This window comes from Gobius niger, assembly GCF_951799975.1.
Source record: "Gobius niger genome assembly, chromosome: 20".
Taxonomy (NCBI): Eukaryota; Metazoa; Chordata; class Actinopteri; order Gobiiformes; family Gobiidae; genus Gobius; species Gobius niger.
The window spans coordinates 13,453,308-13,472,459 of NC_136871.1; the positions used below are offsets into that span (position 1 = coordinate 13,453,308).

Sequence of the window (19,152 nt, forward strand, 5' to 3'; positions counted from 1 at the left end):
CAAAAACAGGTTTTACTGTAAAATCTAAAAAGTATAAGTAGTCCTAATTTACTGGTATCTTACTCGTTAGTCTTTTTAATATTGCAAATTTGTTTTCCTTGTTTTTTTCTCATACAAAAAATAAACAAAATGCCAAAAAGTAAAATAAAAAACAAACAAGAATATTTTTTCCTTAGAAGAGGACCAATCCATCATAAAGCTAAAAGGCTTATTTGTTTGTGATTGTTGCAAAAGCAGGTCATGGCGCAGTGAGCTCTCATTGTTTTCAGCGGCTCACCGTGTGATGGTGAATAATGAATAGGGTAAACAATGCATAAACATGTCACCTGAAGAACAGTGCAGAAAAGCGCCGCTCTGGCTGGTAGTACAGAGGTATAATCCACAGTTTGTGAATAAGAGAAAAGGGAGAAAATAGCCACGAATCTCCTCAGATTTGGAAAATATGCTGCACAGATTCCATGAATATCGTATCTTGTTGGGTGGTGGTTGTTGTTGTTGTTGATGTATTCAACAACACCACACATGTGTAAGGCGTTTTCACACATGTTCCAACACAATGTGTTCCAACACAATGTGCCGAGACAGCCCTAGTTCAATTTACTTCAAAGTTGGTTCAGTCCATATTAGGGTTGTATCATCGTCCATCGTGATGGATGGGCAACATAACGATGGAGAGCCACCATTGTGATGCCACGCCCCCTCCTTGTAAACCTTCAAACTTTGCAGGGATCGCACTGTAAATGCAATCACGGATGTAACTAATATGCGCGCTAGTTTCAGTGGCCTGCCAGAAGCCATGATGTGTTAGCCGTAATTATTAAAGTAAAGACGCAGCGCTGCTCTATTTCTGACGCGCGGGGCTCTCTCTCTTTCTCTCTACAGCTCAAAGTTTAACAGCGCGTGGTTTTGCTTTGCTTTGCTTTGCTGCGTACGGAAACTTAAAACGTTTTAAAATGACGAGATGGCTCTCACATCGGAGCTAGCATGGGCATGCATGAGTTAGATTATTCTCACGAAGAACCGAGAGACGAGAGAGAGGAGAGAAAGAGGTGCAGTGCAGGAGGTATGAGGTTACGAGCTCACGGACCCGGCGGCGCGTGGAGCGGCTTCAAAAACGTAAGCTACGACGCAAACGTGTACATATTGTCCCGTTCACCCACTGTTTGAGCAAATGCAAATAATAAGCTCCAATTTACATTCGTATTAGTGTGATAAGAGCCTTGGTATTGAGGAGTTGACGCTATGAATAAGTCGTTCTCCTCTCAGACTTTACGCACGAGTTTTAACACATTTCTGTTGCAAAAGTCGTGTTCCATGACTGTGTTCAGATCATGTTTAGTTTAGATCCATTTATCCTGCAATCTCACATGTTCCTAACATAAATAGTAATGTGCAGCATATATATAGGCTACGTAAATGTCTTTAAAAAATGCTTATAATGAGAAATGGACGATATCATCGTCCATCACGATGGTTCACTGTAAACATCGTCAACGGTCAATTAAGGGAACATCGCCCAACCCTAGTCCATATTCCCATGACAACAGGCATCGACCTGTTAATGCGCCGACTTCCCCGATGTAACGCGGCGATCACTCCGCTCCCTAGTGGTTAAAGTACAGTGATGCTGATATACGCAAAGTGAGGAGAAATGCTCTTTTTTCGCCTCACGAAGAGGACAGTTTCACTGCAGCAGGAAGGTCAGAGCAGTAGCCTAGTCCAAATATTCATTCTTTCTTTGCGCAAAAAAAGAGGCATCAAAGCGAGAGTAGTTCGGCCCAAGTTCGGCCGCATTCACACCACAGCTGCTCCGACCAAGAGTTCAAGTGGCGCCGCTCCTGGACCACCTGTTTCAGCCGGACTCAGAGCGGCTGTGTAGACCGGCCTAAAGTGCTGTGGTTGGATTCACACTGACCTAAAAGTGCAGATCTCGGGTCAAGGGCCACTTTAGGTCGACCGAACTAGAGCTTGTGTGAAAACGCCCCGAGTTACATGACATTGATTATGTTTATGTTCACTTTTTTTCTCTATTTGGCTGTGATTAATATAGATTATCATAAATTAGGGCCAGATTAGCATTACCCTGTAGCCAAGTATTGTCTACTCAAAACTGCAGCAGGATGGGACAACAAGATATAACCTTTGTTTTGAGGCAAAGTGACATTTTCTGCCCATTGTGACCGTAATGCACACTTGGAGATGGAGGACATTGTACTTCTTGTTTCACTGATCAAACAGTCTGTTGAATTGGCTTTCCTGGGCTGATCTCCATCTCGAAATGGCTTACTGTTTGATTTGTTTCCTTCCTTGGAGTGAGAAAAAAAGTCCTTTTGCTTTTCACGCACCGAGGCCATATTTCTATTTTACAACACTATGGCTAAAAACTGTTTTCATGACCGAGGTGTCTGCAACTGGAGTGTGTATGCATGCTTTTTTGTGCGTAGCTCTGAGAAGAAAAGAAAGAAAAAAAACAAATCTGCCTGGCATGAGACGGCTCCTTTAATCTCCTGCTCACTGACAATAAGGACCTCCAACAAAACTCATTCTGCCATCGCGAAAACAAAAGGCACTTAGACAGAAAATGTGCAAAATAGCATCAACATAAGCAATGGGAGCTCGATGAACAACATTTTGGAATAATCAAAGCCAACAAACAGAATTTCTGGAACGAGAGACACAGAAACAACAATGCAAGGAAAGAAAACATGCACAACATGACCTATGGTACTATACCTATATAAATCAGTGACATCACCTGGAGGCAGGAGATGAGCAGCGGATAGAACATTAAACTAAAACTAGCTTTAAAATGTCATTACTCTCCGTCCTTCTTCAGCCATCCTCTGTATACCTCCAAACCCAGTAAGCTGAATACCTTTAGAACTTTTACATCCAACTCTGTAGCCATTTTATACTGCACAATGTCCTAATTAATGTGGCAACAATAACTTCTCCTCCTTGTGTACCTATCGTGTATCTAACCAATGGTCCATATAACAGGTGCTATAAAAAGTTTCTCCGTTTTTGACTGCCCTTGCTGGTAGGCCCATCTTTTCCTCTTCCTTATCTGGCTTTCATGGTTGAGTGCTTGGGGAGGGACAACAAAATGTGGCCATTGTTTGAGTTTTGGGGTTGTTAACTGTAATGTTGCTAAATGCCGCAAGTTCATTGCTTGGAGGAAATGTAGCAAGACACCGTTTTCGAACATTGGACAAGCCTCAGTGTTATCACTACGGTGTATCTATGAAACATTCCTGACTTAACAAAAGGGCACACAGACAGCACTCCTCATCAATGCAGAATTTGTAGACAAAGCATGTGTCCTTTATCGTGACAGTAGATGGCATCTCCCAGCATGCTCGAGGGCTGAATTTAAAATAAGGTACTTCTGGGGGCTAAACTCAACTACCATATCCTTTTTGTTCCTACACCCCACGAGCCCCTGCATGAAGTATGGGAGGGACCACTGTTTGTTTGCATGTAGCTTTGCATGTAACACGAGCTGTCACAGCAGAGATTAAACTATGAGTCGCGACTAGCTGCTCACAACAAACTTATGACCTGTGGGCGGTTGGCCAAGTTGTCTCCACCTGACCTCTGTGGATATCTTCTAGTTCTGCAATCTTTAGATTTTACTCAGATGTGGGTACTTTAGGCTCAGAGAGAGGATTGTCAGCATATTAACACTTTCTGTTTTGTGTTTATTGGTCAAATATTTGCGGCGATCTTCACATTTTCGGATTGCAACTGAGCTACAGTCTGTCTACGAAGCCTCATTACATGCACTGCATTTACGCGGAAACACGCCATTTCTGCAGTTATATTAGATCAAAGGTTTTATTTAAAAATGATGTTTGAGAGACCCAGCTCAGCTTGTGTCGCCTCACGGGGGGCTCGGGTTCATGTCACTCGTACAGGGTGAACAGGTCGTGTTATCGCTCTTTACAGTGTAAAACACCTCGTATCAGAGTCAGTCACATTTGGCATGTTCAAAATCGCCCCACACATGTTACAGAGTCACAAATGTCACTTTCTCTGTGAATGGCGAACAGCGAAACATGCTCCTAAGCTGTGGGAGGACATCTTTTCAAACGTTATGGAGGCCGATCGTTTAGAAAATCAATTTTAAATGTTGAAATGAACCTATCTGTGAAACAAAAACTTGCCCTGGAAACCACTGTAAACCAATTACTCAGAGCGAAGTCCGGCATCTCACCGAAAATTCCCCCCATCCTCGTTACTACATGAGCCACCCCAGGAATAAGGTGGATATAATACCTCGAAACCCTTTCAACTGGCTAAAAACTGCACAAAATTGAGTCCACTTTTTACATAGCCTATTGGGCGACTAAACGTTTGATTGGCATTGGCATCTCGTGCTGAGAGTGGCTGAAAAGTAATGCAGTAATGATTGTGTAAACTCTCTCACTCATAGGGGTTTTCATCACAGAAAGACATCTTTGTGTATTTGTAGAACTTATTTAGCGTAAGATATCTACATCAAGAATGATTTAAGCTGCTACAATGATCGGATTTCAGTCCCTAAAATTGTATACTGGTCAAGCCTAGAGTGTGGTGATAATACTGTATTAGCGCCATCTGGACACAGAGCACATCAACTAAGCCTTTTGTTCATCCTGATTGGTGTAATAGCCTACCTGTTGATTAAAGACTAGCTGATTCCACTGAAGCTCTCCGCTGACCGCTACTATTTGCAAAGGAGACAGAAATTAAAGTCCTCAATCAAAATGTGATCAATGCCAAGAAGCCCCTGAAGCTGAAATGAACAGCACACTATAATGAAGCCATAATTCAACTTTACTGCGCAGGGAATGAATGAGGAACACGGGGAAAGCCAGACAGGGATAGCTACGTTAACTAATATATATATATATATATATATATATATATATATATATATATATATATATATATATATATATATATATATATATATATATATATATATATGTATGAAGCAATTTATTAATTGAAAAATGGCTTTCCAAACTAAGCAGGCAAAATGAAACTATTATTTATCAGTTCATCAATTAACTTCACAGCTTCAGTGTGATTGACCGACAAACATGATGCAAGTCATATGTTGATACACTTAGACTGTGGCATCATTAATCTAAGATCTTTTCCATCTAGTGAATTTTATTATGAACAAAGCACAAAGAGGTCTCTTTGTATAAGTACACAGCACAGAAACAAAAACTGATGGAAGAGAGTTTGGCCTAGGACAAACCACGTTTGGTGAAAACACAAAGGAATATCATGAAAAGGTGTGTAGGCTGGTGTTTTGAGGGCGGTAGGACTGAAAATTCAGAATACTGAACACTCATGCTATGTTTTTGATGAGGATTTTAATATTAAAGCCTCAAAAAAGCAAGATTTACACAATATATGCCTTCTAAATAAACAATGGCAATAAAATAACTTACAAATTTCAGTACTGAATGAATACTCACTGACAGATTAGCACAAATGAACTTGGATAAATCAACAGCAGTAAGAATGACAATTTCAGCTCAAAGGCAGAAAATACTGTCTTTTGTGTACTTCCACTAAATTTCCATCAAGCACAATTAGTGTAAAGCTGGAAGAGAGACAGTGGCAAAAGTGGGAAGCCTTTTTATTATAAATAAATTGAAAATCTTCCCTAACCAAAAATTGTCCCTGGAGTTATTTATTTCTTGACAACACTTTGCCAGAAGGGAGATGTTTTAATCACTTTGTTTACAGTCTATTAAACATGTGGTGTCTTTGGTAGTTTGATTGACAGGTTTCTGTGGTCCGGGTATTGTTCACTGAACCATACTTTCATTAAACCAAAGCTGCACTTCATGTTGTAATATTATAAAAAACAAAACTGCCACGAGACATATCTGAGAGAATCAGCAATCTATTAGCTCTTTCATGCTCCAGTAAGTCAGCGCTTTATACATTATGTTGGACAGACAATATTATAATGACATTAGCATATTGGTGCAGCATTTAACACTCTCGCCACACAGCAAGAAAGTCCCGGGTTCAATCCACAGGGCTTTTCTGTGTGGAGTTTGATTGTTCTTTAGTGTCTGCGTAGGTTTGCTACAGGTGCTCTGGTTCCCCTTACACTTCCCCTTACAACATGTACAATAGTTTGCCCTTTGGAGAAGAATAGCTTGACTGCACTAGGGTTAGGGTTGGAGATCACCAAACATCAATTTGAATAGTTCCTAGGCCTGTCACGATAGCAAATTGAAGTTCGATATATTGAGGCAGGAAAGTATCGCGATAACCGATATTACTGACTTTCACAATACTAGATACTGTCAACTCTCAGGCATAATAACGTAAAACTTTGTTCTAAAAGTGCATCATAATATCCTAAAATATCACACAAGCTGCAAAAAACATGAAATATAACGTAACTTAATTTGCTTCCATTAGAAATCAAAGTTTTACACAAAAAAGGGGAGAATGCTAATAAATGTACAGTTGATAAATATCGAGCCCAAAAATATATCGTTTATCTGTTATGCATTGAACGATAAGTCGATATAGTAATTATCGTGACAGTCCTAATGGTTCCTATCAATAATAATAATACATATATAATTAATACGCATATAATAACAACAACTATGATATTATATATAATAATAACAACTACACTAGTTGTGATTTATTTGCTAAATATAGAAAATATATTGTAGTTTCACAGACATTTTTCTCCCATTTTCGTTGCATCAAATGAGTATGACTTCTATCCTGGAATTTCTCCTCTGTTAAGTCTAATTGTCTGGAAGAGACACTGCACAAATGCCTGACACAATCATTTGAAGCCATTAGGGCAACAACACTGTTTCTCTGTGTGCGGTTTACCACATCTTCAAAAACTCTAAATATGTCAAAACGCGTACAAAGAAACGGCCAGCAAAAATGCACACCACTGCAGAAAGGATTTATCAACAACAAACTAAGCATTTTGACCACCATTCCCATAGTTTACAGATCTGCTCTATTGTTAATCCACCACCTCCATCTCAGTTGTGCAGGACTTTTCCCTCAGAGGCAAACTGCACGGTTTTAGTGTTTGAGGCTTACAGACATTTAGGGTTTTTAGGTTTAGGTTTTTAGACGTTTCACCTCTCACCTCAAGAAGCTTCATCTGGAACTAAGGGAGGGGTTTACCTTGTTATTGGTGGTAACATCCATCTTTATTCTAACAAGCTACTCTAAACTTGTTCAACAGCCTCATTTTCACAGTGTGTGCTGGCATCAACAACTCTTAACTGAGTGATAGAGCCTCTTGAGGTAAGAAGCATAATGTCCTCAACTCTTAAATAACCAGGTAGAGACGACAGCTGAAGGACTTTTCCCTATCTCATCACAAATCTGGACTGTCTGCATATGTCTGTTTTAGAAGATTTGCCAGAGAAGATATTACAGCGTAATCCCGTTTTCATTTTCATTTTTGCTCCCAAAGTTAAAGAAATTGAGAGTTAGGGACCCCCAACCAGCATTTAGCATAGGACCCACACAACACAAGAATCAACCCCGTTATATCATTCTCAGTCATGTGACTTTTGGTTGACAATCAGCTGTTTGGAACTGTGCCTATGAATGGAAATGGAATGGAGTTCCAAACAGCTGATTTGCCAACCAAAATGACAGAGACTAAGAAAGGTCATATACAGTAGAGTGATCTGCTCTGATTTGCTGTATTTTTGTGAGTTTCAGTGGATGTTACTGCAGAGAGGCCGTACTAGCTTTTTAAAGTAAACAAATAGCTAGCTTATAAGCTAAAGACACTTGAGACCTACACATTTCTTCTTCTGAAACACTGAAGAAGCACCAAGAGCCCCCCACACCTGCGGCATAGTGGAGGCGGCACAGTGGAGGCGGCACAGTGGAGGCGCTACAGGAAACAAAACAAGGAGATATCCTGGCAAGATTCACAGCTAAGCCACACAAATCTAATATCCCAACAATTGTTCGATTACTTTTGTTTGCCAAGCTCTTCTCAGAATATGGTGAAATCATAGACTGTAGAAAATAATGGACGTCTTATGCTCACTCCTCCCCGTTTACCAGAATGACCACGGCCGTGGGGCAATTCATGGCGGATTTACAAGCTCCCCCTCCCCAGCTCTGACGAAGCATGTTCCTAAAAAGGACATACGGGCGGGATTTTCACCGTAGACTCGGCCCTTGCGTGACGTGTAGCTCGCGCTGCTCCAATGCTAACAGTCCGAGCCTCATTAAGTACGAGATTTCAAAAAATCATATTACGAAAACCAGCCTGGTTTCATATAGTGTTATTAACCCAGCGTGATCTCAGGAGGAAGATCTAGCCTCGTCTAGTGTTGAAACAATTGAAACCAGGCTTTAAAGTAGTTTTTAACGTGTCTAAAGTCCAATGCTTTTCAATGGGGGCCTAGCGGCGATATGGAGGTACTGCAGCAACGGCGGAGCAATGGCGGCCCCCACGTTTGTGGTCAAAAAGCAGGGCAGCCAGCGGCCATTGGGTGAAATACTGTTGTGGAGCGGAGGGAGCTGCGCAGGAGGAAGAGGAAGGAGGATTTGGAGGAACTGGCCAGTGCGGGACAACACGCTCTGAAACAGAGGAGCACTGAAGGCAGCCAGCCAGGTTTCATCCGGGCGCTCTCCGGTTTCCCCTACCCCCAAAAACATGCTGGTCAGGTTGGCCCACAATTTCGGCTCACTCAGTTGCAGCGGCTCAGGACTAACCCAACATTATACAATGACAAATAAAGCCCTTTCTTATACAGTCTTTTCGACACCTCACTTTCTTTTTTTCCTACCAGTTGGCTTCAATCCATATGAATATGGAGTTGGACCTAACAAAAGCAGCTTTGGCATGCATCAAAAGTTTTTTAACAAGGCACTTACCTGCAAGGCACCCAACAAGTGACTGCAGCACCAGCAGTTTCCATAGCAACGTCATCTTCAATTTTGTAGGGTCAAAGTAGTCTTACATCCAATCACCACAATATGGAATCGGATTTGCACCTCACTGGCTCCTCTGTGGGATCTGTAGGAGAAGCAGGTCAGAGAGTACGAAGACAAAATATTAATAAAAAATGTGATTACAGCAACAGAAATGACATTGCTCTGCTTAAGATGTTATTGAAATCCTAAATAAGAAAAACTGAGTGTTTTGCCCCTTGAATGCACTGTACCAGATTATTTTCTCGTAATGGAACGAAATTAGTTTTTTCCTCCTTTAGTATGTTGTAAACAGACAACTGTGGGGAAAGAACTGTGCATCTAATTATATAATTTGTATCAGTTAAAATAGAGTTAAAAAGAAAGGTAACTGGTAAAATGTGCCTATAACAGTTCTTGAGATGAGACCAAAACTAACATTTTAATTGAGCCGTTCAATATTTAAAATATCAGGTATGGGGCTTTAATGTTTAAATGATAATATAAATGTTTTACTTATTTATGGCACTGTTTCTGGTTAATACCCAGAAAATAGTGAACATTTCTTCTGGTACTTAACAGCCTTTCTACCAGGTTATAGCTAGAATTAATGATACTACCATGAAAAGGGTGAATAGGTGTGTTCCCTTTACCTTTTTTTAATGATATAATGACACCTTTAATGATTTAAATGCTATTTCCATCCTATCACCATAGTGCAAGGTTATGCGCTATACAAAATCTGTAACATAACAGCACTTTTTCAGATTAATGTATCATGTAGATTTGAAACATGTCTTAAATTAATGGCAGGGTGGTTCACAGGCAACCCCTCACTTAAATGTGCCAACTGACACGTTTCAATCTTCAGCAGAGGCACACATTTCATTTTTCCTTTCATTATAATATATCACTGCAACTCCGGGGAAGACAGTTATAATGTCAGCCTATAAAGCAAAGCCACCCCTAAAGTTCTCGCTGCGCTGTTCTTTCATATATGCCGCACATTCTCCACGGTACAAAGCCACGAGATGAAAAAAGCAGAAGCATCTAGAAGAATTCCAACAGTTGTGCGCTTCCTGCTCACTACATAGAGCGATATCTCCCCAGAGTGAGAATTAAAAGTTGAAAGTTTGTTGAATGTCGGAATGGCAGTGCTCTAAGTCGTGGATTGGAGGCTTAGCGGAGAAGCTGTCACATATTACATATTCAGTGTCAGGTTGCATCTACTTTCTGTCTCCCCCGCATTGCCTTTCTGTTAGGAAAACAGAACTGTCTGATTGCCATTAAAATCAGTGGCATATTGTTATAGACGACAGTTGCCAGAGTAAATTGTCACAGTTTAAGAGCAAATTTGAGTGTCTGAGGAAGTAATTCTTTTAAAATGATATCAATGGATCACACTCTCCAGGGCTGCACAATACATCGCCAAATTAATGTTTTCACACTATTGGGTGACGTCTATAGTTGCACAAAGGTCACAATCAATAACAAAATCATTGAGGTTTTACATCTACATTTTCTTTTGCTAACACAGTAAAACAAAAACATAATGTGCAAAAGTTAAGTTCTCCAAATTTGGTTTGGGTTCGGACTTTTAATTTATTTTTTCTAGCCTTGTTTTGACATATTTTGATGAAAAAAAATGTGGTCATAATAATAGAGTATTTGTTTAAATGTAATACTGTGTTGAAAGGGTTAAAGGGACTATACTGTAGGGCTGTGCAATTAAAAAAAAACGTTTATTTTTTTCTTTTCAATTATTATTTTTTTTTTGGCAAAGCAGACTTACATTATTTCATGGCGCTGGGATTATTTTCCCTTCGCATTTCACGTGCCATGGCTCATGCTTTTGCCTGGCATAAAAACAAACAGCGCTGTGTGATGATGTCATCAGGCTACGCTGCTCAGTTGACTTGCGCAGGTGTGAGGGCTAGCCAGCAGGGGGCAGGTGTGAAACAGAGACCTCTCCTTAATCGAGGCATACTTGAAATCATTTGTACTTTTATGACTGTTCAGAAAACAGAACATATTCAGCATAGTTTTCTTTAATTAATAAATATATAAATAAAATAAATACTTTTTTTCAAGGCAACAAAAAATTGTTTGAATAATCGTGATTTCACAAAATAATCGTGATTATTATTTTTTCAATAATCGAGCAGCCCTACTGTACGGAGTTTAAAAATGTCAAAATTATGCATTATTCACCACAACTGCCTCTAAAATCCTGCATTGTTACTCAAAAATCTGTTACTTCGGGTCCAAAGTGCCGTTGTAACGTCGAGATGCACTTCTTTGTCAAGCTGCACTGACAGTATCAGTGCGCATGTGCACATGTCTTTGTTTCTCATTAAAAACGAGTTATTAACAGCTGGTAAACTTTGTCTTGCATAATATTAAGTAACTAAAGAGCAGTCGACTCTTTCCTCATGCTTTATGATTATTGACAAAACTTGTACTTTTTTTTGTTTTCAAAGCCTATATTTTCAACAGACAGATATTTAAAGGCAAATTGTTTTAGCAGCTACGTCATTTACTAATTACATGTAGAATAGACTGCCTAATTCGACAGTAAAATTTATGAAATCATGCTGAAAAAGCGAAACTCGATGGCTGAATGTAAAATGACTCGATAATTCTGCACATGCGCAGCAACGAGAAGTAGTGCAACTCGACAAGCCGTCTGTTTCGATTGTACACCGTCATTCACAAGCTTAATATAGAAGGTGCAGTTACACATATGACCTGAGGTGGCAGTAGTAAGTATAAAATGGCCAACTTGCATCTAGCCCCTTTTAAATATACTTCCATAATAATCTCATCACAGCCCTATGTTAGACCATTTGAATGTGAGGGACCATATCCTTACAAGCCATGAAGACGAAAACAACTTTGCTCGCATGCACGATACCTACAGGCCACATTTTTGCTCCCTCTTCAAAGTGCTTGTTCGGTGCATGAGTGCGAGAGCTCAAAGATAGAGAATGTAAACATATATAGGAAGACACATGGTTCAGTTCAAAACCCCTTGTACGCATTATCAAAAATACTACGCTGTTCTAAGAAATGAGATAGATTTTTGTCTACAAAAGGGTCACATTTTCATTATCCTTACAGCAGGGTTTCACGTGTTGCCGACAGAGCAGTGTCTTTTATCTCCATACACTACAGTCCTATCTGCGTCATTTCAATGGACAGAGCGACACTGCACTCACATGGGGCACTTTTTATCTTGAACAATATTATACAAATAGAATTACATACAGAATCATTATGAAATGCATGTGCTCTTAAGCAATACACAAAAAAGACACAGAGATGAAAAAGAATACATTTATGAAGTTATTAAGAAGAAGTTTATTTTGTTTTTTTATATGATTAGTCCTTGGTCAAGACCTTTGTCAAGACCACAAAAGAAGTTTTCTTTTTGAGTGAGTTTGATGTATATTACAACAAATAAATGAATGTACCTTCTGTTAGTTGGGTTTCCAAGAGAATTTGCATTGAATATTATGATTATTGTTTCCTGCTGCACACTTCATGCATTCTTAAAGTTGCTTGGTTCAGGTATGCTGAAAGCAAAATTGCATTGGACAACAGGTATACGTTCCAGATCATCCCCTGTTTTTTTTTTTAAGCTATAGACATTCTATTGGAGAGAGAGCAACAGGTGACCTCGGACATGACGAAATATTTCCGCCACTTGAAAACATTATAGGAGCAACTTCAATCTACCTCATTTTGGCCCTGTCCACCACGAGGTGAATGCCAACCAGCACCCTGCTGCTCTGAGAAGGTTGTTGGTTGTGGAATGGGAAACGACCCACTGCTGGCATAGTAATGGGTAAAGCATGAGGTAAGAGTGTCTGACAGTCATGAAATGCTACATATACTGTAGCATACACACTATTGAAACAGCACAGCATTACTTCAATCTAACTTTCAGCCAATGGCAAATCATGTGCACACTGATGCGATACCTAAATTGTCACGTTTTCATATAGGCCACAGACAAATGCTTCAAGTTTGAGCACTGCTGCCTCCCCCAGTGAGAACACATACAAGCAGATGAAGCGAAACCTTATGTTAAGCTTAAAGCTGGTTGCATTATTCAGCAGTCGGATCACAATCACACTTTTGCTTTTTGTAGCTCAGTAATGAGAATGACTGATGGTCCTTTGGGGTATGTTGAGGAAATCAATGTATTCAGTCAGTGATCACAATTTCCTGGGAAATTTAAAGATTGATAGATTTTTCAGCCAAGATGCACTTACGTACATTGAATTTTCAAACTGCAAAATATGGACAATAATTACCAGTGAACGCATGACCTTTACTCACAAATTAGATTCTAAATGAGTCACCGGGGATGCACATTCTGCTCTTTTAATAATTTCATTTGTAGCTTTAATCAAACAATTATTAATCATTAACCACCAGCTTTTATCTATGTAAAACAAGATTTCTTATTCTCGTAAAAAAAAAAGTAGACATGCAAAAGCAAGGTGGGTGCAGTGTCTTGCCCAAGAACACATCAAACTGCACATGCCAGAGCCAGGATTTCAACCACCAACCCTTCTTACAAGACAATCCTGATTAATCATGACCCCTATTACTCAGTGATTCACAAAAACATCTACAACGGTGATTTTATAGTGAATGAATGGCATTAGAACAGAGTCCTATTTATATCACAGTGAGTGTGTGTGCAATGTAAGGAGTCGTCTGATTCCTTTTACAGCAGTGGATGTCCTGATAAACAAAAACAGAGAGAACCAAGATCATTTACAATAAATAAATAAACAAAAAGCTTATGTAAAAGGGTGTGATTTATTGTTAACCATAAGCTGTGACCCAAAATGAAATACTTATTGAACTGACTGAATTGTTCGTTTGCTCTCAAACATATTGATTAAAAATGCCTGAGCACAAAAGAAACTGATGTCTTTGTGCAGAAGGCGCAGCCTCATTCTTTAAATTAAATTAGCTAGAAGGAGATTATTTGTTTGGTTAATGCATGGCAGTGGTTCAAAGAAATCCATCTCTGCAGTGTTAGTGTGACCAGGGCAAGAGCAGCAGTGTGAGCAGAAGGATTGATCTTGCTTCATATTGGTACAACAATTCTCACCCTTTTTTATTCTGTATCAGTGTCACTTTATCAATTACCTGCACTATGGCAGTAAACCACGTTGACAATTCGATGCTTCTTATAATAATTATGTTCTAATTTCTTTATATCCTTGCCCCTCCCCCTTTTTAGACTTTTTCTTATTCGTTGTACATAAGATACCCCCATTTACTATCACTTGTTTGCCGCCAACCCTTCCGGTGACAACTGTTTGCCTCAGCATAATAATCATTTCATAAGACTATATTTTTGGGCCCTGTCCCACAGTTTGACACCACTGTTCTCTCATCACTCTCTTCATTTGGTCCTGGCCTCAAGAACACTTCATTCACTCATCATTGCACAAACTGTAGCTGCTTAACCTCAGGCCTATATGCTACGTCTAACTTCTGGTCCCTGACTCACAGTTTCAGAACCACTGACATAAAAAAAAATGAACCTGCACCTGACTGGGATTATGGTTATCAACCCTGCACATTCATAGAACCGTGGTTATGAAAAAAGTAGGTTACTAAGCTGCGCTCCTTTCAGTCAGACCCTTTGACATCTGCGAGGCTAACAGCTTCCAACCACTTTACTCATTACTATCTGACTAACTACCATCATGACGTGGGCTTTAGTCAACTGAATCAGGTGTGCATTTTTATTGTTGTCTATTGTTTGTGAATCTCTCTTGCATCTTATTTATAATCAGCTTTGCATCATCACTGAGTTGTATTTTAAGGCAGTTTGTTGGTGTAATTTATTCAAAGTTGGAGTCTCGACTATGTTCAATCCCAATAATCATCATATTTTAATATGTTATAAGAGAACGATGCTTCAATATAGTATATCGTTTTCCTCTTCTATGAATCTGTCTCTAAAGCATATGCATATTTCTATTCTGTCCTATATATATATCTGAAGTCTGTATCACATCTCTCATCTCAGCTAATTATTTTTTCTAGATTTTAACTGTTGTAAAAGCTCCTGAGGTCTTGTATGTGCTTTCTTCATGCACAAGGCCTATCCTCATATCACAGATTCTCATTATCAAAGCTTGCAGCGTTTAATTGGAAACGGTTTGCTCTGAACGGGGGGCACTGAGCAGACTGAGAAAATCACATAGCTTTTGTGAGTTTAAAATCTCAAAAGAAAAGTTAAGTTTGGAGAGGCTGTACAATGCCTGACCATTACGTCTGCTGACCCAGCAGGTCAAAGCAATGTGCTCTTAGCTGTCAGCATGTTTTGATTGGAAGCTTTTAGAGGTGACTCTCAACAAGAAATAATTGGAAGAAGAATTTCACACACCACACAAAGACCATGGGCCCGATCTTGTGTTTCTGAACGCAGGCTATAAACTATAATGATTGCGCTGACGAGGTGCGCGCTCTGTGTAATCTTCAGCTTCACCTGGCGCAGTAAATGGGTTGACCAGGAGCTGGACATGGGCGGGACAGACACCCATGGTGAAGATATGTACAACTCCCCGAGCTTTTTCCTCCGACAGACTAATACTTTTGTGCAGAATGGGGGTGGCGGTAGGTGAGCAGGGGGGGGTGGAATGATCAAAACACACGTTCTGGTGTTATTTGATCCAGCCAGAAGAGAAGAGCACTTCTCAGCTCTTTCTCTCAGGAGTCGGGACTCGGGACACAGCCAATGTTTAACTCACAGTGGAATACAGTTTGTAGTATGTCCTGTGATCAGGGCTGGGTACTTTTTCGATACCACTACTTAAACGATACCTGCTTTTCGGTACCGGTGCCTTAACGGTACTTTTTTCGATACCTATGTTATTTAAATTGAGTTAGAATAATGTGCATAGGAAAAGTATCGTTCAGGAGGAAGTCCAAACACGGCACATCAGAACACACCTGTAACTTCATTTTTTGAGCAGAATTCCCACTAAAGCAGTGATAAAAAGAGAGAAAGGACGTTATTACCTCCTGAGCTGAAGGAACAGACCAGGTCCACATCAGGCACCGTTTTCTTTCAGATAAACTTTTCTAAATACACTGCGCTGTTCAACGAAGTGAAAGCACCTCACACGTCAAAGATCTGTTACATAGAGAGAGTGCTCACTCTGTCACTAAAAATGTATCATAACTGTTCCAAAAATGGCTAATGCAGAGTGAGCGCTCACCTTTTCCAGAAACAATCTTTGATCCCAAATTCTCCGGTGCAGCTCGAGTTGTAAACAACAGCGCGTAAATTCAGGCTCTGGGGCTAAAGCTAAAGGTAAAGCCCATGTGTTTCTTGTTGTCTACCGTGTTGTCCCTGCTTTTCTATTTCTCTAAGAGCTCTAGTTTCTTATTCAGTCCAGGTTTAGTCCTGGTTTTTAACCAATTTACTGTAAGTCCTGGTTTAGTTCTGGTTTAGTCCTGGCTCAGACCGCAGCTCTGCCATCTCAGATAATGACTGAAGTGTGAGTAAGTTATAGCTTTGCTTCGCTTCTGCATTTGTGCTGAAGCTGCTCATGAGTTCAGGCTTTTTTAGACTCACTGCGGATCATTGACGTTTGGAGAGAAAAAGTACAGAAAATTAGCACCGGAGCTTTTCGGTCGGTGCCAACTAGGTACCGTTTAACGGTACCAAGCCCTACCTGTGATAGCTTGAAAATGCTGAATGAACTACATGAGGCAGCGCGATGTTAATGTAAAGATAAGGAGAGAGAGAATGGGAAGCGCTCGTTGCAGTCACCACGCCTCAGTCGACCCCATCTTTCCAAGCCACGCCCATACACCCTGGCCACGCAAACACGAGCGCACTGTTTGTTTGAACTCAAGATGCCACACCAGTCTATGCTAACGCTGTTGTTGCACCAGGCGGAAGATCTGGCCCCATGAGTGTTACATACTCAATTGCAGTAATATGGAAACAAAATCAAAACAAATTCAAGCACTTGACTCAACAATAAGAGATTCTAACTCCAGGCCAAATCAGATGTTACAAGGCTGTGCAATTTAATCAAAATGGCAATCTCAATTATCGTCATGAGGCTTTACATTCAGCCCATCTTGTAGCCGTAACAGCACCTGGCTAGTTCTTTGCTCCAGTTAATTTAGCTTCTCGCCCTGCACTGTGAAGCCTTCACGATGGTAAGTGGTCATATTGCAATGCCAGTCTGCGCAGCTGAAAATCTTTGTTGGTCAACTTAGCCATGTCCTTGGATGATAAGGACCCTGGTTTCCACTCCAGTGTTTGGCTCTGCAGATTGGGCTGCTCAAATCTCTTCTCACAATCTTTTATGTACTTCACAAACTTCCTCTTCCTCTCACTTCCAACAGAAATGTTCAAAGTCAGTGCAGTCCAGGAAGAAGTGTGAAGGACTTTCTGAAGGGCCCAATTTAAATCACAGCAGCCAACATTTTCAGATCCACCAGAGGTGTTTGGCTGCGAGCATTTACATAGACCGGGTTCAGTCATTTTACACTCATCTATTCAATCATTATTATTGATATTACAATGAAGTCTTAAAATGTGCAAATGGGCGATGGATGGAATTTACCATAGACATAAACTTTTATGAAACAAATCTAAAAAAAAACAACAAACAAAAAAGGTGAAGGCTTTTGAGGTATGGCTAATTTCTCAACACAACCCCACATGTTTTTAATACACACAAATTCTTTAATCATCATATAATCAGCAACAATCATTACTTGCATTACGTACACAACATGCACAACAGTAATTAAGGAGAGGCTAGTTTGTTCTGCACTTTAGAAGGCAGTGTTAAAGTATTCCACCATAACCTTTCAGTGTATTTCGGTACATTGATTGTTGCCAAATGACAACCCATTTCTGGCCCACCTGTTTGGCTGTTCAGGCGAACCACATGGACTATAGTCGCACCACACAAATGAGCACGACTCTGCCCTATCTCTCTGACACATCTACGGCCCAGGTGCCAGTCAAACGGACACAAGTCAGCAGCAGGAAAAGTCACTCCCTGGCAGAATGGGGCCACACAACTTATCACTGTCCGCGTCGAGCTGCATTGTTTGGTGCTATCATGAAAAGGACAATCATTTCAAATGGGCTCCCTGTTTCAGTTTTTTCTTGTGCAGGGGGGAAATTAATTATCTAATTCAGTTGTTAGGAGTTATCAGAAGCCAATGCATGTCTGGTTTTGATCCAAGGCCTGAATTAACTGAGCTGAAATCCATGACAACCGATTATTCAAAATGGGATCTTGATCATATTTTGCCCTGAAAAAGAAAAAGGCTTATACTGTATGTATAAAGGTAGTCTTCTCCAGCCAATATCAAGACTAGAAATGCATCGATCCCGATTTTTTGCTCCAAATACCGATATTGGGGTTTGAGTATCTGCCAATCCAATAGTTACCGATACCAAGAGACTGTCTTAAAAGTGGCATTCTCTGAGTGAAAATTTCTTGACTCTTCTCCATCCAACGATTGAATTCTCCAGGTTCTTAGATTTACAATGATATACAGCATGCCCATAGTCACTTAGAACTAGGTGGTAAAAGTTGTGTTTTTAAAGGCGTTGAGAGCCAAAACTGGTATTGGTTCAGTATCGGATATTTGTAGCCGATACCCAATATCGTATTTTTTCCAGTTTCGGATCGGTGCATCCCTAATCAAGACCACCAACCAAGACCAACGATATCGGCAATCATCATGCATCCATGCAAGTAAGATCGAGACACACCGCAGGGCAGGACAATATCGAGTTAATGAGCAGATACAATCAGATCATTTCACAAGGTGAGAGTAGTTTTTGAGGTAATGAGATGCAAAATGTCTTGAATTCATTAACAAACCAGTACAGATGACATGGCGAGAAGAAGGAAATATATTTTGAGCAGGATTATTAGGATTAAGTATCCCTACACTGTTGTGTCCTTGGGCAAGACACTTCACCCATCTTTCCTTCAGAGTCTGACACTGAGAGTGCGAATGGGTGAGTGGTTCTTTGATGTAGAGTGCTTTCCGTTCGTAATGAAGATGAATGAAGAATTTTATTGTTCAATTTAGATTTACAAATAGAATAAATAAGTAAAAATGTCGAAATGTCAAACAAATTAACAACAAAATACACTACAACCACTTCAACAAAATTGTAATTGTTTT

General features: G+C 40.0%; 1 protein-coding gene across 1 annotated transcript in view; it reads right to left on the reverse strand.

The window, feature by feature from the left end:
* Nucleotides 1–19,152, reverse strand: part of cntn4 (contactin 4) — a 149,090-nt gene that overhangs the window by 121,956 nt on the left and 7,982 nt on the right. The window contains exon 2 of the mRNA XM_079578548.1: nucleotides 8,905–9,046. Coding sequence (XP_079434674.1) covers nucleotides 8,905–8,959 — 55 coding nt within the window. The 5' untranslated portion in view covers nucleotides 8,960–9,046. The remainder of the gene's footprint in view (nucleotides 1–8,904; nucleotides 9,047–19,152) is intronic.